Consider the following 21,532-nt stretch of genomic DNA (forward strand, 5'->3'; position numbering starts at 1 on the left):
CTTGTTATACTTCCTGGCTGTCCTCTTGATTCTCCAGCCCAGAGGTTATAAAGTGGCATTTTATTGTGAATTCGATTTGCACTCCTCTAATGACTAATGCTGCCAGCTGTTTTCATCTGCTTATTGGCTTCTTGCCTTTGGAGAAATGATTTTTAGAATTCTTTGTCTATTTAAAAATTACTATTCATCTTTTTAAAATTTATTTTTATTTTGTTAGAGACAGAGAAATCAATATGGGAGAGAGAGAAAGAATTTCAGTACTGTTTCACTGCACTGTTTCACTGCTTATAAAGCTTTCCCCCTGCATTTGGGAACTGGGGGCTTGATAACTTAAGTGCTCAACTGGGTGCACCACTACCGAGTCCTTACATTTCATCTTTTTTTTGTCAGCTGGTCTCTTTAATAAAGATGAGTATTAGTACCAGGTGATGGTGACACTTTCATGTGTATTAGTGATAGATTTTTAGGTTTAACCAGTTATTCATCAAGAATATTTCCAAGTGCTGACACTGAAATAATCTAAGAAAGTCCTGTTAACATTTTCTGACTAATGCAGCCAACAGTGCTTGATTTAACATGCTTCCATAATTGTAAGGCCTTTACTATTTTCAGAAAGATACCACCAGCAACTTTTCAGTTAATCATTTGTAAGTCTTAAGTACCAAATGTTAACTATATGTCTTTAACTTCATTGGAGCAATCCTCCCTTTTTTGCTGCATAATTTAAACATACTTTGTGAAATGTGTTCTAATTATGTCTTTTCTCCCCCCCTAGGTTATCAGGAATACCACATGTCTAACAATTTGCCTTGCAACATTAGCCATTATTTCTCACTGCCTCCAAAAGATCAAAATTGTTCCAGAAGGTGGAGACATACTTGATTTCAAAAGAATAACTTTAACAAATGGACACTATGTCTATTACGAATACACCAACAAGTAATGATGCCTGTCTGAGCATTGTGCATAGTTTGATGTGCCATAGACAAGGCGGAGAAAGTGAAACATTTGCAAAAAGAGCAATTGAAAGTTTGGTAAAGAAGTTGAAGGAGAAAAAAGATGAATTAGATTCTTTAATAACAGCTATTACTACCAATGGAGCTCATCCTAGCAAATGTGTCACCATACAGAGGACGTTGGATGGAAGACTGCAGGTTCGTCTCGCAGTAGTGCCCCACCCCTCACACACATAATCTTCTGGAGTAGCAGATAGAATGAAAGTCCTTATTTCCTTTTTTTTGTTGTTGTTTTTTAATTAAAAATATATTGGATAGAGACAGAAATCAAGAGGGAAAGGGGAGGTAGAAGAGGAGAAAGAGAGATACCTTCAACACTGTTTCTCCTCTTTTGAAGCTTTCCCCCTTTGGGTAGAGATTGGGCACTCGAACCCCAGTCCTCACACAGGTGTGCTCAACCAGGTGTGCCACCCCAGGCCCTCTCATATATAACTACGGGATATTTGAATGCTTGCTCTATATCTTCTGATGTTAGATACCCGTACTGACATGTATGTGTTTACCGTATGATGAGAAGATGTATCTCAAAATTTCTAATGTTCTGGCTAAAAAAAAAAATAGTATAGAAAACTTGGAAAATGGGAGTTGGGAGGTAGCGCAGCGGGTTAAACACACATAGTGCGAAGCGCAAGGACCGGCATAAGGATCCCGGTTCGAGCCCCCAGCTCCCCACCTGCAGGGGAGTCACTTCACAGGCGGTGAAGCAGGTCTGCAGGTGTCTATCTTTCTCTCCCCCTCTCTGTCTTCCCCTCCTCTCTCCAGTTCTCTCTGTCCTATCCAATAATAATGACATCAATAACTACAACAACAATAAAAAAATAAAACTGGGAAAATAAAAGTGAAGAGAAAATCCGTATGTTTATCACTATGGTGTTCATCTTTATTACAGTGAGAGCGAGTGAGAAAGATAGACTGGCTAGAGCACTGCTCAGTTCTGGCAATGGTACTAGAGTATTGAAACTGGGAGCTGAAACTCCAGGTATGAAAGTCTGGAGCTCTCTGGTCTTGCATTCATCATTATAGCCTTTAAAAAACGTGTGTGTTTAAAAGTGAGTTCTGACTGACAAAAAAAAAAAAAAGTGAGTTCTATTTTGTCCTCTTATGATTTAGGAATCTGATGTTGGATATTTGGTACTTTTTAAATTAATAAAAAATTTATTAATTTATTCCCTTTTGTTTCCCTTGTTATAGTTATTATTGTTGTCGTTGTTGGATAGAATGGAGAGAGGAGGGGAAGACAGAGAGGGGGAGAGAAAGACAGACACCGGCAGACCTGCTTCACCACCTGTGAAGCAACTCCCCTGCAGGTGGGGAGCCAGGGGCTTGAACCAGTCCTTGTGCTTTGCACCACCTGCGCTTAACTTGCGCTACTGCCCGACTCCCTATATTTGGTACTTTTATTTATGAAAAAAAATTTAGAAGAATTTAATGACCGGGGAGGTTGACTCCGTGGGTGGAGAATGGGGTTGGCACGATTGGGACCCTGGGTTCAATCTTAGCTGCTGCAAGTGCTCAAGATTCTTCTGGTCTCTCTCGCCTACTATCATCTAAATAAATGAATACATCTTTATTTTTTCATTTATTTGTCCCCCTCCCCATGAATACATCTTTAAAATAGGTTTTTGGAGGCCAGGTGGTGGTGTACGCTGTTAAGTGTACATACTACCATGTCCAAGGACCTGGGTTCGATCCCCCACTCCCACCTGCAAGGGGGCTCTTCACGAGCAGTGAAGCAGGTCTGCAGGTGTCTGTTTTTCTCTTCCTCTCTATCTTCTCTCCCTTCTCAACTCCTCTCTGTCCTATCAAGTACAGTAGAAAGGGAAAAAAAGAAAGAACGAAAAAATGACCACCAGAAGCAGTGGATTCCTATTTTATTTACTGGATAGCGATAGAAATTGCGAAGGAAAGAGGAAGTAAAGGGGGAAAGAAAGACTTCTACAGCACTGCTCCACCTCTTGTGAGGCTTCCTTCTACAGGTGGGTAGTGGGGGTTTGAACTGTGCATTGTAGTAGGTGTGCTCACTAGATGTGCCACCACCTGGTCCCCTCATATTTATTTATTATTAGTGAGAGGGAATGAGAGAGGACACACACACACACACACACACACACACACACACACACACACACACACACACACACCGCCTAGCTCTGTTATAAGGTGGTATCAGAGATTGAACCTATGAACTTTGGGATTGACCTTTCTCTCCAGCTCTTGAGTTTTTCTTTACCTTTCATTTTCACTGATTGCTTTTTTCTTGTAGAACTATACAGTGCCTCTCTTGCGCTTAATTTCTTTCTTTTTGGTGGTGCCCGGGCTTTATGTGTGCCTGATCTCATTGCCGGTGAAATAGCCAGTTAGCTCACTGGGATGGTGTGCTGCTTTGTCATGCACACAACACAAGTTCAAACCTGGTCCCTGTCACATAGAAGGAAACTCCAGTGCTCTGGTCTTTTTCACTCTTTTCTGCCTTTCTGTACCTTAAAAAAAATTCTAGATTTAAAAAAATATATTTATTTATTCCCTTTTGTTGCCCTTGTTTTTTGTTGTTGTAGTAGTTATTGTTGTTATTATTGTTATGATGTCGTTGTTGGATAGGACAGAGAAAAATAGAGAGAGGAGCGTAAGACAGAGAGGGGGAGAGAAAGACACCTGCAGACCTGCTTCACTGCTTGTGAAGCCACTCCCCTGAAGGTGGGGAGCCGGGGGCTTGAACCGGGATCCTTACGCTGGTCCTTGCACTTTGCACCACCTGCGCTTTCTAGATTTTTTTTTTTTAAAAAACAACAAACCTGTGTGTGTTTAAAACCTGCATACAGACCTTGAGAGCAAAGAAGTTTACTGCTTTGTGACCCAGCCATGTGTTAGCTAAACTATTCAGAGGTTTAACTTTCTCACTTATATAATGGTTTAATACTGTCTTTGTAGGATTCTAAAGTAAATGAAAACACATGTAAATACCTTGTATAGTGTGTGATTCATAACTAATGCTCAGCAAATGTTCATTTATCCTTAGGTGGCTGGTCGGAAAGGATTCCCTCATGTGATCTATGCCCGTCTCTGGAGGTGGCCTGATCTTCACAAAAATGAACTCAAACATGTTAAATATTGTCAGTATGCATTTGACTTAAAATGTGATAGTGTCTGTGTGAACCCGTATCACTATGAACGAGTTGTATCACCTGGAATTGGTGAGTAGATGTTGCTTTTGTTCCAAGGGAACAGATATCAACATTGTGTTCTAAAATTTTTCTTAATTGTGCCAGGAACAAACCCAGGGCCTTGTTGCACGTATTCTATTGCTAAACCTGTTTCCTGGCCCAAGTTTTGAATTTAATTTGTATGAGGAAGGAAACAAGAATGAGAGGAACACCAGAGCCCTGCTGTGTTGCCCATGGAGTTCCACTTGACTCTGTTCTTGATAAAGCATGGGCTCCTGGGGGAAATATCTTTTGGCCCTTATCTCTGTCCCTGGTGTTGTAACTGGGATCAAACTCAAGGCCTCATACATGGGAGACATGGATTCTGATTGCTGAGCCACCCCGGTGGCCCCCTAAATTTATTTATTTATTAATTTTTCTAAGTTAAAAGTACAAATTTAGAGATAGCCAAGGCTCCAAATAAATTTAAAGAATCAAGCATATCCATGAAATCGAATTCTTTAAACTTGTATTTGCAGACAAACTTGATCTTGTCCACTAAAATTAAAGTATGAACAGATTTTTTTTTTCTCAATTAGAATGTTGTTCTTGAAAAAAAAAAAGATGGAAAGCTTTTCAGAACTGAACACTTAGTGTGTGTTGCCAGATAGCATTCTTTTCATGAGGTTTGAGGAGGGAGAGCATGCCCAACACCAGAGCATTGCTCAGCTCTGGTTTATAGTAGTGCTGGGGCTTGAACCTGGGATGGCTGGGCCTTCAGGCATGAACATCTGGTAAACTATGTATGGCTTTATGCCTGGCCCAGCATTTATACTTTTGAGTTGAAATGTTTCATGAATTTTTGAATCTCTGACTTAAATTTACATTCTATAATTTAAAATATAATGTATATATTTAATGGTAATAATTAATGTTTCATTTTCTTTTCCCCTTTAAAATATTAAGATCTCTCAGGATTAACACTGCAGAGTAATGGTATGTAATCTGTTTCTTGTAATTTTCTTTTATCCTGTCCTTTTTATTGTCTTAGAGTTAGTTTGTTTGAATTTTGGCCACATTAACAAGACAAAAACAACTTACTACTTTGGACATGTACTTTTTTCCCCCTTTGTATGTATCAGTATTTAGAACTGGATTTAAGGGAGTGATGACTCTTAGGATTTGAAATGTTATTTCTGAATTAAATTAATCTTAAAAACATTGTGAGTGAATTCACCATACAAAATATAAAGGAAGAATGTTTTCTAATTGATTAGTTGAATAATTGAATTGATAAATAGCCAGTTATTTTTGGAAAAAAATCCCACAGAGCCAGGTAAATGGTGTAAATATCTGTAAGCTTTGGTTGTTAGGAATTATATGTGGAGTTAAATAAATGCCAGTATTCTAGTATTCCTCTTTAGTCTCATTTATTTTTATATAGATAATTTCAAGTACTACATAAATGTTTTTACTCTACATTTTGAGTAAAACAAAGCTGCTTGACTACAGTAGCTTTGACCACAGATACCTAAACATATACTTTTTAAAGATTAATTTTGTTTCATATGATAGAGTTTCGTGTCAGAGAGAAAGGAGACAGCACCACTGTAGTACATTCAGTGCTGGGGATTGAACTGTGTTTTTCAGGCCTGCAAGTCTTGCACTCTGGCAGTTGAGTTATTTTTCTAGCTGCTCAAAATTAATTGTGATAAAGAATGAGAAGGGAAGAGAAGGAGAAGAAATGAGAGAGAGGGAGCGTGCATGAGAGAGTCCGAGAGAGGGAGAGAGAGATTACACATCTCTTGCATGAGGAAGTAGTGCCAGGGGTAGGGCTCTTTGTCTCTGAGACTTTGGACATATATGCAGTTAGGTGCTTGAACAGGCTGCACCATCTCCCTCATTATTGAAATGGGGAAAGGAAAAACACAGTTTGATGTGTGTTTTCCACTATAGCATTTGGAAACAGATCTGTTAAAATTTTAGCTGTTACTGAAAACCCCTGTTTTGTTGGAGAATCTCAGAGGTAGGTCAGAAATACCATTTGATCTAAAACAAAATTTAGGAAGAGTATGAAAGTCTGCTTGTTCTTCATTCTCTACTTCTCTCCCATGTCACTAATGATAGAGAAGGATGTGCTTGCTAATTAATGGTTAGTAGAGTTCTGAGAATAGTCATTGGTAATAGCTTTCTTGGTGGTCTGGGAAGAGTAACTTGAACATCTGTTAGAGTGCTTTCTCTTTGCCACACATCAGTTATGTCTCTTAGGAAAAAGAACCAAAAAACAACACTTTCATATCTTCACAAGTCATCATTCATGCGTTTGGAGTATTGAAGCTTTTAACTCAGTGGATGTTAGAGATTGGGAGGCTGCAGAGAAAATTATATCAAAATCTCCCTTGGGGAATAGATGCTAAGAGGCCCAATGCTGAAGACTCATCACACTCCTCTCCTGTGCAAAATATAATTTTAAATACTGCTATTGATGGGGTAGTGTCAATCTTTTGAGTGGCTCCAGGGCTGTATTTAGCCTTATGGATCCCTCTAGTGGTGATTATGCAAAGGCTGGCTTCAGTGACATGTCCTCAGAAAACTGATTCTGTTTCTCATAGTTCTGGTTTCCAAAGAACCAGTCCAAGGGTAGGTAACAAAAAAATTAAGACTGGAGTAATTCCATCATTTTTTAAAAAACAAACTTATTTTACTATTTTTTATTATCTTTATTTATTTATTTATTTATTTATTTTTTCCTCCTCCAGGGTTATTGCTGGGCTTGGTGCCTGCACCATGAATCCACCGCTCCTGGAGGCCATTTCCCCCCCCCTTTGTTGCCCTTGTTGTAGCTTCGTTGTCGTTGTGGTTATTATTATTGCCCTTGTTGACGCAATTCGTTGTTGGATAGGACAGAGAGAAATGGAGAGAGGAGGGGAAGACAGAGAAGGGGAGAGAAAGATAGACACCTGCAGACCTGTTTCACCGCCTGTGAAGCAACTCCCCTGCAGGTGGGGAGCCGGGGGCTTGAACCGGGATCCTTACGCCGGTTCCTGCGCTTTGCGCCACATGCGCTTAACCCACTGCACCACCTCCCGACCCCCATCTTTATTTTTTTATTGGATAGAATCAGCCAGAAATTGAGAGGGAAGGGGGAGATAGTTAGAGACAGAGAGACACCTGCAGCCCTGCTTCACCACTTGTGAATCTTTCCCCCTGCAGGTGGGGACTGGGGCCTTGAACCTGTGTCCTGTACACTGTAACCTGTACTAAACCAGGTGTTCCACCACCCAGCTCCCAATTCCTTCATTTTTGAGTTGGAATCTTGTTGATAATCATTTCCCTCCATTCTCATTTCTTTCACCAAACTTTCATGGCCACATAGGCCTGTGTGTTTATTTTAGCTAATATTTGTTAAGCATGTATTATCTGGTACCGTGTCAGGTTTCAGACACTATAGGATCAGCTAGGTGTGTTTTCTCCACTCCAGGAGAGTCACAGTCTAGTGAATTAAAGTAAAGGTAAATAAGATAGCAACACCACCATCAGACAATGCTGTGGCCTGCCGTCTTCTGGTGACAACACAAACCTCGGATGAACCCAGTAGCTCCAGCCTTCCGATCCCCTAAACATTCCACCCCCCTCACAGAACATTTCACAGTGTTCTCTGTACACATATAACTGCTCTGCCAGTATAGTTAAATCCCAGTAATGTTGTTAAGTATTCATATTGTGTGAGGTGCTGACATAACTGTTTTGCAAGTATAGTATCATTCTCTCACAGTACTTTTACATGGTCGGTGGTATCACACACTCTTTATTGGCCCAGGAACTTGGCTGAGATTAGGTAGGAGGTGTGCTAGACTAATGTTCATCTGCTGTTAATACTTAAGCAGTAGAAAAATATGTAAGCTCTGAAGGCAAAGGCCTTTCTTTTGTTTATTAATGTATCCCAAGTGTTAGAATAGTATCTGGAACATAGTGGTTCAATAAATTTTTTTTTTCAGTGAATGAATTTGTTAAATGCTAGTCCATTAAAAGAAATAATTAACAGTTTGGTATCTGTTTTTCTAGACTTTAGAAATATATACTATATGTTTTTTAATTTTATTTTTTTGAATAGGCAATACATGGTCCATAAATCAAAAAACTATAAAAAGGTATACAGTGAAAAGAAGTGCTCCCACCCCTCCCCCCATTCCCCCTTACCTCAGGTAATCACTTTTATTAGTCTCTGGTGTTTCCTTCCAGGGTTTCTTTGTGCAAAAATACATGTATTATTTCCCTCTTTTCTGACACAAAAGAAAACTGTGCACTGTTCTGGACCTTGCTTTTTTACTTACAGTTTATGGTTTTTTAAAAAACATGCATATGATCATAGTGTACCTTTGTATTTTATGATCTGCCTTTTTTCCATTGACAGCAAGGATTGCAGAAATCTGTTTTTGTTAATGCCTATAGTTTTATCTGAGCAACATGTTATGAGTTGTTTGATTAAAGACACCTGTAGACTGGTAAAAGTCCCAGACTTACATCTGGGAAGATTTAGCCAATGTTTTTTTACAAGAAAATGTTATGAGGTATAACTAAAAGCAAAATTCACTTGTTAAGGTTGTCCATTGCGCTGCGATGTTAACTGGAAGGCAGAAGTAATCTATCAGCTATCTCCTCAAATCGTAACTGTCTCCTCAGTGTAGTAGTAGTCCCAAAATAATGCTAAAAGATCGCAGTCACTGTAACAACAGAAGTCCCCAAAATGCCCAGACGTTAGAGATGTCAGAAGCTGTATGAAGAAAACCATGTCTTTGTTGAAGCACATGGTAAGAACTACTGAATAAATATACTCACACCCACTATATGCCACAAGCAATTTTTCTTTGTTATTTTTTATAATATGTTTAACAGTGATGAGTGGTTGAGTCCCATTACAAGTTATGTATGTGTTTATTGGATAGAGATGGGAAGAAATTGAGAGGGATGGGGGCATAGGGAGAAAGAGACATCTGCAGCGCTGCTGCTCCTGAAGCTTCCCCCTACAGGTGGGGACTGGGCTAGACTCCCAGTCCTTGAGCATGTTAGCACATACATGCTTTTCTTTTTTAATTTTTATTATTTTCCCTTTTGTTGCCCTGGTTGTTTTATTGTTGTGGTTATTATTGTTGTTGATGTTCCCATTGTTGGATAGGACAGAGAAATGGAAAGAGGAGGGGAAGACAGAGAGGGGGAGAGAAAGATAGACACCTGCAGACCTGCTTCACCCCTGTGAAGTGACTCCCCTGCAGGTGGGGAGTTGGGGGCTGGAACCGGGTCCTTGTGCTTGCTGCCACGTGCGCTTACCCCGCTGTACTACCACCCGACTCCCAACACATATGCTTTACCTGGTACACCACTGCCCACCCCCTTGAATCAAGCTTATTTACTTGAACATAATGCTGTGGCAAGATCTATTTTTTAAAATTTTACTTAAATTTTTGACCAGAGCACTCCTTAGCTCTAGCTTATAGTGGTGTGGGGGATTGAACCTAAGACTTTGGAGCCTCAGGTGTGAGGAAGAGAGGAATTATTCTTAGTGGAGCTTATAAGTTTTAAAATATCACTATCTTCGTGATTTTTTTAATGTGTGAAAATGCCTTTCAGAATTTGCCATAGAAATTTGAACAGAGGAATTGTAAGACTTACCACTTTGAAACATTTAATTTTAAACTTTTGGGTCCTAATTGGTATTTATTTGTAATAGGTTCTCTTTTAAAGACCGACACTGAGCACAAATACAAGGAGCACTATATATTGGTTTTTAATGAAAAAGAGAATTGGACGACTAATTGACTGTTCTGGGGCGAGAACCTAGCATTAGAGTTCAGTGGAATGTAAAATTTTTGGGTAGTGTTAGTTCAGAAACAGTAAAGCGTTGTTTGCTAGAGAAAAAAAGCAAAGTTCAAAATAATAGCCCAAAAACAAATACGGAGGTTCTGGGCAGAGAACAGTTGCCATTATAAATGCAATTTCATTTTTTTCTCCCCTTTATAACAAAGTTCCCTGGTTTACTTGCAGAAAGGTTTTTAAGTTATACTAGATAGAGCCCAGTTTTACTTTTTGAGCTGCAAGCATATAGGTTAAAAAAAAAAGTTAGGGAGTCGGGCTGTAGCGCAGCGGGTTAAGCGCAGGTGGCGCAAAGCACAAGGACCGGCATAAGGATCCTGGTTCGAGCCCCGGCTCCCCACCTGCAGGGGAGTCGCTTCACAGGCGGTGAAGCAGGTCTGCAGGTGTCTTTCTCTCCTCCTCTCTGTCTTCCCCTCCTCTCTCCATTTCTCTCTGTCCAACAATGACAACAACAATGATAACTACAACAACAAAAAAAAAAAAACAGCAAGGGCAACAAAAGGGAATAAATTAAAAAAAAAAAAGTCTGGCAGTAGCGTCACGGGTTAAGTGCACATGGCGCAAAGCGCAAGGACCCGCTTAAGGATCCTGGTTCAAGCCCTCGTCTCCCCACCTGCAGGGGGGCACTTCACAGGTGGTGAAGCAGGTCTGCAGGTGTCTGTCTTTTTCTCCCCCTCTCTGTCTTCTTCTCCTCTCTCCATTTCTCTCTGTCCTATCCAACAATGATGACATTAATAACAATAACTACAACAACAATAAAAAACAAGGTCAACAAAAGGGAAAATAAATATATAAAAAATATTTTTTAAAAAGTTGATTATTTAGCTCCTACTCTCTCTCTCTCTTTCTCTCTCTCTCTCTCTCTCTCTTTTTTCTTTGGTTGGTTTTCTAGAAAGAAATTTTGATTTGCCACTTGGGCTATTTTTTCTGGTTTGTTCTAACCCTTTAGATAACATCCAGTATACCGTTTCAGTGAATATGTTCCTTTACAGTAATTCTAGATCCCTGAAATTTTTTAAAAATTATTTTTATTTTGATAGGACAGAGAAAAATTGGGAGGGGAGGAGATAGAAAGCGAGAGAGACAATTTTCCCCCTGCAGGTGAGGACCAGAAGCTTGAACCCAGCTCCTTGCACGTGGTGACATGTGTGCCAACTTCTAGCGCCTTAGGTCCATGAATTTTTTTTTTAAATTTTTTAATATTTATTTTATTTATTTATTCCCTTTTGTTGCCCTTGTTGTTTTATTGTTATAGTTATTATTGTTGTCGTTGCTGGATAGGACAGAGAGAAATGGAGAGAGGAGGGGAAGAGAGAGAGGAGGAGAGAAAGACAGACACCTGCAGACCTGCTTCACCGCCTGTGAAGCGACTCCCCTGCAGGTGGGGAGCTGGGGTTCGAACCGGGATCCTTGTGCTTTGCGCCACCTGCGCTTAACCCCGCTGCGCTACAGCCCGACTCCCGGTCCATGAATTTTGAATCACTATCAGATCTCACTCATTTCTCTACCAGGTAAAATTCACAGAATGACACAGTAACTTAGTACTTGCTTTCAGTTTGTACTGAATAACTGGTCTTTTCAGCATATTTTCCCTAGTCATGTGATTTTCATCTACGTGTGTATTTGTGGTGATTGTTATTTCTCGGTTAAGAAACTAAGAAATACCTTCTCAAAACCACTGCTGGAGGTTGTTAGAATATAGACTTACTTCAAATTTCAAGGAGTCAGATTGATTGATAAAATATTATCTGATGCACTACTTCTAAGTAAGTAGCTTTTACTGGTAAAGTATTGTGCTTTTCCAATTATATGAAAACAGTCTGATCTAGAGTTATTTATTCAGGTTTAACATGTTATACTGTTTACAAGATTTTCTTTTCTCCTGGGAACAGAAGTTTATGAGACTTACACATATATTTAATTTTCTGTATAGCCCCACCAAGTATGTTGGTGAAGGATGAATACGTTCATGACTTTGAGGGACAGCCGTCATTATCCACTGAAGGTCATTCAATTCAGACCATCCAGCATCCACCAAGCAATCGCACGTCGTCGGAGACATACAGCACCCCAGCTCTGTTAGCCCCATCTGAATCTAACGCTGCCAGCACCACCAACTTTCCCAACATTCCTGTTGCTTCCACAAGTGAGTTGTAAAATCAGATATAGTAAGCTGATTGAATTTCCATAACCATTGCTATTTGTATGTAGTCATTATAGAAAAGTAAATAAAATATTTAAAGTGTTATGGTATCTTTCATAGATAAACAAGTACTAAGTAGTTTTTTAAAAATATTTATTTCCTTTTTGTTGCCCTTTTTTTTATTGTTGTTGTAATTGTTGTTGATATCATCATTGATGTTGTTGTTGACTAGGACAGAGAGAAATGGAGAGAGGAGGGGAAGACAGAGAGGGGGAGAGAAAGATAGACACCTGCAGACCTGCTTCATTGCCTGTGAAGTGGCTCCTCTGCAGGTGGGGAGCCGGGGGCTCCAACTGGGATCCTTACGCGGGTACTTGAGCTTTGCACCATGTGCGCTTAGCCCGCTGCGCTACCGCTCGACTCCAATACTAAGTAGTTGTTTTTGGATTGGTCTGGTCAAAACAAAGTATGTAATGTAGCAGTTCACTGAAATTTAAGTAATAACTGATTCTATTGTTGAAAATTAATGGCCCAGTTTGTACTTTTCTAAAAGTATGCAGGAAGGCTCTTTAGTTTTTTGTTAGAGAATGCTAGATAGTTTTCAAGAAGTTTTGAACTAAGATGTTTATAAAAATCTGTTAATGGAGTTTCATGCTTTCCTTTATTCAGTTTTCTTGTTTTGTTTCATCTGTCAAAGTGTAACTTTATTATAGTCATCTTGGTTTTCCATTGTGCAAAGCTGAGAAAAAAGATCTTCAAAAGTGTGTTTATATACCTATTAAAAGATAGTTGTTCAAATCTTCAAACCAGTTTTGATGAAAAGCTAAATTTTATGCATCTGGTTTTTTAAAAACTAGTGTATTTCAAAAAAGTTCTTACTGTGATAATGATGCTTCTGTCTTAGAGGCAGGTGATGATTAGGCCTGGCTTTCTTGGGTCCTGATCAAGGCAGTAGTTACTTGGTTCTTTTAATACTGCTATTTATTCTCTACTAACCAATCAGTTTGCTGCTTGGCAAATGGAGTTGTTGTATTAGTCACAGACACAGGGTCTTAATATTTGTATTTTATTTACACCTGTTTGCTAAGGGAATTGCATCTGCACCTACTGTTAGCACTAAATTGTTGATTGATCTGAACTGATGTTTGTTAATTTCTACCAAAGGGAGCATTATTTTATTTACTTTAAGGTTAGATCTGATTAAACATAGAAATTTGATCTTGGAGAACTGATTTCTGTAATTGGGTTTGCAAATAAAATACACCACATTGTTCTGTTTGTTTCAACTCTTCAAAGCACTGTTTTGTGAGTTTGCTACATGAAATAATTATCTCAGCACATAGAGCAGAAATAAATATGCCACCATATAGAGCATATTCTAAGTGAGTCACATAGGTTAAGCATGTACTTTAGAACTTGGAGACTTAGCCACTTAGTGTTTCTGTTATCTGAATACTCTCAGCTTAGCAATTTGGGAATGAAGTTGACAAGCAGAACAGGTCGTAATAAAGAATAAAGGAAGGGGGGAGTTGGGCAGTAGCGCAGCCGGTTAAGTGCACATGGCGTAGGGATCCTGGTTTGAGACCCCGGGCTTCCCACCTGCAGGGGAGTTGCTTCACAAGTGAAGCAGGTTGCAAGTGTCTATCTTTCTCTGCCCCTCTCTGTCTTCCCCTACTCCATTTCTCTCTGTCCTATCCAACGACGATGACAACAACTACAACAACAACAACAACAACAACAAAAAAGGGCAACAAGAGGGAAAAAAAAAAAAAGAAGAAAGGAAGGCTTATTCTAGCTACTTAAAGATAGGTCAGTGCAAGAGCACCACTGCTTTTTATATTGTTTGGATATGGAATTGCATGTCTTTGTTGATGCTTGCGAAAATTATTTCATTCCGACTATCCTGCTCCCTATTGCTGAATTCTTGTTGAAGACCAGAAAAATGGAGATGAGTGAAGTGCAGATAATTTTGTCACAGTATTTTGAGGTGTAAATTTATTTCTTTGTTTGTTTGTTTGTTTACTTATTTATTTTTGCGAGAGATGCAGAGAGAGGAATACCAGAGCACTTCCCAGCTCTGGCTTATGATGGTGGTGGTGGTGGGGGTTTGAACCTGGGACTTTGGAGCCTCAGGCATGAAAATCTGTTTGCATAACCATTATGCTATCTACCCCCACCCGAGGTGTATATTTACACCATAGACTAAGAATTACTGTAGGTTTTAAAACTTACAGCAAAATGTTTTCTTAGAGTTCAAATAAATATATTGATACAATTGAAGGAAAATAAATTGTATTTAAGTAGGGGCTGTAGAAGATTGCTTCACATGACCTCTTTTCATTGTATTTTTTTAAAAAAATATTTTATTTTTGAGAGAAATGCAGAGAGAGAGACAGAGATAAACATCAGAGCACTGCTCAGCTCTGGCTTATGGTGGTGCGGGGGATTGAACTTTTCACTGTATTAATTAATTTTATCTTTTATACTGGAAATACTCAGTACAGATAATCATAGCGGTCTAACAGTTTATATTCAACTGTTAGTTAAAGTTATGTGTAATGATAGTTTTTGTAAGTTAGCTAAAATATGTAGGATAAGTAGAAGTATAATTAACATTTAAAAAGTAATTTGTAAAAATTATTGGCATGAGTAAAAGTTGAATGCTAAAAGCATTTGTAAAAATAAACTGAGTAGTGTTGAAATTTTCTTACTCTTTTAAAAATCTTACAACCTTTTTTAAAATTTTTAAAAATTTACTAATTCGATAGAGACAGAAATTGAAAAGTGAGGGGGAGATAGGGGAAGAGACAGAGACATATCTGCAGTCCTGCTTCACCACTGCTGAAGCTCTCCCCTTGAGAGTGGAGACTTAGGGGCTTGAATTGGGTCCTTGCGCACTGTAATGTGAGCCCTTAACCAGGTGCATCACTGCCTAGCCTCCAAAATTTTACAATCTCAACTTTATGGAAATTTATAGAGAGTAGAAAAATGTTCCTTTCCCTTGATGTTCTGAGTAGTGATATGATTTACTGTATCTCACCTAATAATACTTCTATTTAAATGAGAAAGATTGAGCCAGTGACAAATAACAATTATGAATTGTCACTACCTTCCAAATGAGATACATGGTTGACTTAAAAGGTATGTTTTAAGAAAGCAAGCTTTTTCATTTACAAAAGTAATCAAAACCTACAGGTCAGTAAACAATATTATAGAGTAGGTTTAAACAGAAATTTAAGAAAACTTGTTCTCTTCATATACTGCAAAGAGAGAGGACAACTCGTTTCCTGAAAATAAAGGAATGTGATAGTACTCTTGAAAAGAAGTGATTCTTGGTTTCTAAAAGCACATAAAAAGTAGATTGATAGTTTTCTTTTTTTCTTTTCTTTCTAAACTAGCAGCTAGTATACTGATCGGAGAGTACAGCTAGAATCACTATTCTTTTTCATAAAGCACTGCTTAGCTCTGGTTTATGGTGGGGTGCTGGGGATTTCACTTGGGCCTCTAGGTGTCTCAGGTAGAAAACTTTTTCTGGGGGGGGGGGGCAACAACTATTTTGCTATCTCCCCAGCCCAGAACTTTTTAAAAAAATTCTTTTTTAAAATTAATTTCCCTTTTGTTGCCCTTGGTATTTTTCATTGTTGTAGTTCTTGTTGTTATTGATATCGTTGTTGTTAGAAAAGACAGAGAGAAATGGAGGAGGGGAAGACAGGGGAAGAGAAAGATAGACAACTGCAGACCTGCTTCATCTGCAGGTGGGGAGCCGGACATTCAAACCGGGATCCTTACGCAGGTCCTTGCACTTTGCGCCACGTGTGCTTAACCCGCGGCACTACTGCCCTACTCCCTTTTTAAATTTCTTTGTCTTACCTGTTACATTCTATTTGGAATATTTGCCGACTGTGCATCTCTTTTATGAAACTCTAGGATTCTGTCATTATGCTATTAATGCACCCTGCAGTTTCTAACGTTTTCTTGAACGTAGACTTTTGTAGTTCTAACCAGAAGTGTCCAAAGCTAGATTTCCAGGGGGGAGCTGATGTCCTTCTGAAGAAAATTATGATATTCTAGACATTTAGTGGAATTTTGCTAGCATAGGCAGACTATTTGTGAAGAGTTAGAACTCTTACATGAGAGAGGTATTTCTCATGATAGAATAAATTTGAACTTCAAGGTGTTTGCCCATGTGGATAACTTAAGATTTTTCTGTTTCGTAAACTACTGGTGAGCTCCACTTTTACTCATGCTTATAATTGTGATTATAATAAGCAAATATAATTGGTCTCTCATTTACTGTATAAAGCCATAGGATTTCATCTGTAAATGTACCCCATTAATGTCTTCTTGTTCCTCTAGGTCAGCCTGCCAGCATACTGGCAGGCAGCCATAGTGAAGGATTGTTGCAGATAGCTTCAGGGCCTCAGCCAGGACAGCAGCAGAATGGATTTACTGGGCAGCCAGCCACTTACCATCATAGTATGTACACGCTTTTTAACGTTCTTTTACATAGTTGAGAAAACAGAGGCAGACTTTATAAAAGCAAATTAATCCATGTGGGCCTTAATTTTTAGACAGCACTACCACCTGGACTGGAAGTAGGACTGCACCATACACACCTAATTTGCCTCACCACCAAAACGGCCATCTTCAGCACCACCCGCCTATGCCGCCCCATCCCGGACATTACTGTAAGCTCTTGTTTTTGTTGTGAGGGCCTTTTCTTTTTTGAGGACTTTATTTTCTTTCTGTTTTTTAAAAAGCATTTTTCATCTTTTATTCATCTTAAAATTTAGTTTCATTAAATTAGTACTTTTTTTTTGTAGAGTAGTATTCCTTATTCTTTATGATCATACCTTTGTTTTAGAGGAATAATGTCTACTAAGCACATTTCTCTATTGCAGATGTTTCATTAACACCTCATCTATTTCCATTCATTACTTTGTTTGCTTTGTGTATGTGTCTGTGTATCCATCCTAAGTGGATCGAAACCCCTTGAGTGTCAAGATCCCTCACCATAATACTCAGCATTCATTGGCACATAGATGTTGACTCCGTCAGTCAGTGCTCTATGCAGGCTTGATTGGGAAGGAAAGCCTATTGATATCCATAGGTTAGAGTGTTAGAGTAAGAACATTGTTCCTTTGGCTTAGTTAAATAAAAAGTATAAGTCTTTAATATATATTAAATCCCTTTTTCTCCCATTTAAAAACTAATAATACTAAAGAAAACTTGGAAAATACAGTAAATTATATAAATAAGATAAAAAATTATCCCAAAGCTCACTACCTTAAGATAGTCACTACTAAAATTTGGCATAGTATTCCTTCCAGTCATATAAATGGGCATATATAAATGTGTATGTGGGGGGGAGGGCAATGCTTAATACTGTATATATATTGTTGTATCCTGCTTCTTTTTTTTTTTTCCTACCTATGTTACGATTTTCCATGTTTTAAGAGCATATAAATTTTAATGGCTGGGCCAGCAAAATGGTTAAGTGGTCTATTTGGACCTTTAGCTTTGAGAGACCTTGGGCAAGTTACTTAACATTTCTAAGCCTTAAGAATAATATAGTAATATCTACCTTGAGGGATGTTGTAAGGAGTAAATTTAATGATTCATGTGAGGAATGATGGTTACCACATTGTCTTAATACATAGTAATCTCTCAATTCTCAATTATGTTAGCTGCTAATCATTATATAAATATCCTTAACTTATTAAGTCATTAACATTTTCTTTTAGAATATGGACCTAGCAATTTTAACTGTCATTATGTTGCCTTATGTTATATTGTATGACTTATTACATGAATAATTCATTTATATTTACATTAAATTTTGCATATAGAACTGTTATAAACTGTTTCAATAGCATTTGGCACATAGTGCTAAAATGTAAGCCATTAAATTATTCACCAGAATAATTCAAGAGTATTTGCTTGTTGTAATTATAAACTAATCTAAACTAAGCATTTAAGTTCTTAGACATTGCTTGATCTAAGCCGCTCCAGAGGTATGGTAGTTAAATTTCAATTAAGTTTTATTAAAAGTTTTAGCATTAGAAAACTTGTAATAAATAAAAATGGGACTTCTATTGTCTTTTCTTTAGGGCCAGTTCACAATGAGCTTGCATTCCAGCCACCCATTTCCAACCATCCTGGTAAGTATGCTTCAATATTGATTCCCTGTACGTAGAATTTTCTTTATGATAATTGAAAGGTGTGTACACACACACACACACATGTTTTAATATAACTAGAGTAACTTTTCACCTAAGTATATTGCTCACGATAGCACTAATCAGCAATTTATCACTAGCTCATAAAGTCACACATAATCTATATTTGATTCTTTTTAACTGTTTCCCAAAGAAAAGATAAGAACTGTGTTTTCAGCTAAAATGTACCACCAAAATGCTGGTTTCAGCAGTGAATACATAAATATGCAGTAGAATAAAACTAGGTGTCTAAATAGAACAACTTGTAAAAAGTTGAGCTTAAAAAGTCAGGGTGTTATCAAGTAGATGACAGGGAAAAATAATTCACTGTGACTTAGTAGACGCAGAAACCTCTGGTTAACAGGAATTTAGCAACTGATTAAAGTTTGGGGTGATGACTAAATAAAGTACATTTTCCTCAACTCACTGTTTAGATATCATGTTTTAAATTATCAAGGTTATAAAAACAGTTTGAAAATAAAATACTAATGGCTTGTTAATATAAATATAGATTTTATTTTTCTTCCCTCAGTCCTTTCAAATTTATTTTTGTTGGCTCAAGAAATTGCAAATATGTAGTTCCAATAATCACCTTATTTTATTTAATTTATTTTTTTTCTTATCTCTGGATGTTTATTATTATTATCATCTTTTAATTTTTTATTTATAAAAAGGAAACATTGACTAAGCCATAGGATAAGAAGGGTACAACTTCACACAGTTCCCACCACCAGAACTCTATATCCCATCCCCTCCCCTGATAGCTTTCCTATTCTTTAAGCCTCTGGGAGTATGGACCCAAGGTCATTGTGGGATACAGAAGGTGGAAGGTCTGGCTTCTGTAATTGCTTCCCCGCTGAACATGGGCGTTAATAGGTCGATCCATACTCCCAGCCTGTCATTCTATTTCCCTAGTGGGGTGAGGATCTGGGGAATTGGAACTCCAGGACACATTGGTGGGGTTGTCTGTCCAGGGAAGTCTGGTTGGCATCATGCTAGCATCTGGAACCTGGTGGTTGAAAAGAGAGTTAACATACAAAGCCAAACAAATTGTTGACTAATCATGGACCTAAAGGCTGGAATAGTGCAGATGAAGAGTTGGAGGGCCCTCCATTTTGTAGATAGCTAGTAGGCATATTTTATTTATATTCCAAAGGGCCTGTGGCTATACTAGTTTTTTTTTTTTTTTTTTTTGCCTGAGCCTGAACTCTGATATTCAGGTGGATCCTAATTATTGTCTGGGGAGGTGATGTCATGACTGGCAGAAGGACCAGGAAACTGGATCAGGGAAGAGAGTAACTCCCTAATATGGGAAAGGGGTATAAATATTGTTGACTGTAAATCCCATCAATTTGATGAATCATCTTATTTTATTCCCCCAATTAAAAAATTGTTTTGAAGACGTTCGAACACCATAATAGGGAATCACCATTGTACTCATCTCTCAATTTAACCATTTTCTTCTTTTTCTTATAAATTTTTTTATTATCTTTATTTATTTATTGAATAGAGACAGCCAGAAATCTAGAGGGAAGGGGATGATAGAGAGGGAGAGAGACACCTGCAACACTGCTTCACCACTCGTGAAGCTTCTCCCCTGCAGGTGGGGACTGGGGGCTTGAACCTGGGTCCTTGTGCACTGTAACCTGTGAACTCAACCAGGTACACCACCACCTGGCCCAACTTTAACCGTTTTCAATGATTGCCAATTTTATTTTATTTGTACTCTTACCTACTTGTTTCTTTCATATCATCACCAGTTATTTTTGAAGGAAATCTTATTTGTGTTGCTTGTAAATATCCAGTAAGTATTTAAAAAATATATAACTATAGTAACCACAAAGATCTTTTTTTTTTTTTTTTTAAGATTTACTTATTAGCAAGAGAGAGAACAAACCAGAGCACCACTCTGATTTATATGATGCTGGTGATTTAACTTAGGACCCCATACTTGCAAGTCTAGTGTTGTAGCCACTGCTATATTTCCTGGGTCATGATAATGATTATTTAAAAGGATAACCTAGTTCCTCTAATAGAGCTACATAATTTTCTTTTTATTAACAGAGATCTATAATTTATCAGGTAAAGAGGGATAGACTTACCAGAGCACAGATTCAGCACATGGGTTTCAAGGATTGAACTTGGGGCTGCACGTATTAGAAAATTGATTCTACCGTCTGAGCCAGTCCCTGGCAGCCCCTTCCACCAACACACATATTTCCAATGACCAGGACCTTATACACATGTGACACCATCACTGAGTAGCACTCTGGATGAGTCTTCTCACTTTTGGGGGCGGGAGGAGAAAATAACATAGCATTGCTCCACCATACCTAGAATTCCTCTAATTCTGCCCATCATGCTCCCTTATGGTGCTGAGACTTGAACTCAGGTCCTTGCATGTGCTTGGCAAGGCAAGGCAAGAACACTTCTAGGGGAACTATCGCCCTGTCTTACCCCATCCCTTTTAAAGCTGAGGGGAAAAGAAAGAAAAAAAAGGAAGAAAGCAACATACATAAGAATTGAATGCTGTTGGGAGTCAGGCTGTAGCGTAGCGGGTTAAGCGCAAGTGGGGCAAGTGCAAGGACCAGCGTAAGGATTCCTGTTCAAGGCCCTGGCTTTCCTCCTGCAGGGGAGTCGCTTCACAGGCGGTGAAGCAGGTCTGCAGGTGTCTATCTTTCTTTCCCCCTCTGTCTTCCCCTCCTCTCTCCGTTTCTCTCTATCCTATACAACAATGATGACAATAATAATAACTACAACAATAAAACGACAAGGGCAGCAAAAGGGAATAAATAAATATTTTTTTAAAAAGACTGAAGAAGAAAAAAAGAATTGAATGCTGTTACGTAAATCATGCAGCAGCTCGGAGAGGGCAGTGCACACATTCCTTGCATGGACACAGTGTGATCTCTGTCACTGCAGGTGATTGAATGGTGCTAGACAAGCTCCTAAATAAATAAATCTGTAGCAGGCTGGGCGGTAGTGCGGCGGGTTAAGCACTGGTGGTGTGAAGCGCAAGGACAGGCGTAAGGATCCTGGTTCCCACCTGCAGGAAGCGTTGCTTCACAGGTGGTGAAAGCAGGTCTGCAGGTCTTTCTCTTCTCTCTGTCTTCCCCATCTCTCTCCATTTCTCTCTGTCCTATG

The 21,532-nt window shown here is 38.5% G+C and overlaps 1 protein-coding gene across 3 annotated transcripts in view; it reads left to right on the forward strand.

Annotated features, from left to right (window-relative positions):
• SMAD4 (SMAD family member 4) overlaps nucleotides 1–21,532 on the forward strand; it is a 74,856-nt gene that overhangs the window by 21,063 nt on the left and 32,261 nt on the right. For all 3 annotated transcript variants that reach the window (XR_009545082.1, XM_060173894.1, XM_060173895.1), the window contains exons 2-8: nucleotides 776–1,154; nucleotides 4,033–4,207; nucleotides 5,123–5,152; nucleotides 11,961–12,173; nucleotides 16,527–16,646; nucleotides 16,742–16,858; nucleotides 18,281–18,331. Coding sequence is in view for 2 of the 3 variants with exons in the window: in XM_060173894.1 (XP_060029877.1) it covers nucleotides 906–1,154; nucleotides 4,033–4,207; nucleotides 5,123–5,152; nucleotides 11,961–12,173; nucleotides 16,527–16,646; nucleotides 16,742–16,858; nucleotides 18,281–18,331 (955 nt within the window). In the remaining variant the exon portion in view is untranslated. The remainder of the gene's footprint in view (nucleotides 1–775; nucleotides 1,155–4,032; nucleotides 4,208–5,122; nucleotides 5,153–11,960; nucleotides 12,174–16,526; nucleotides 16,647–16,741; nucleotides 16,859–18,280; nucleotides 18,332–21,532) is intronic.

This window comes from Erinaceus europaeus, chromosome 15 (genome assembly GCF_950295315.1).
Source record: "Erinaceus europaeus chromosome 15, mEriEur2.1, whole genome shotgun sequence".
In the NCBI taxonomy this organism is placed as follows: Eukaryota; Metazoa; Chordata; class Mammalia; order Eulipotyphla; family Erinaceidae; genus Erinaceus; species Erinaceus europaeus.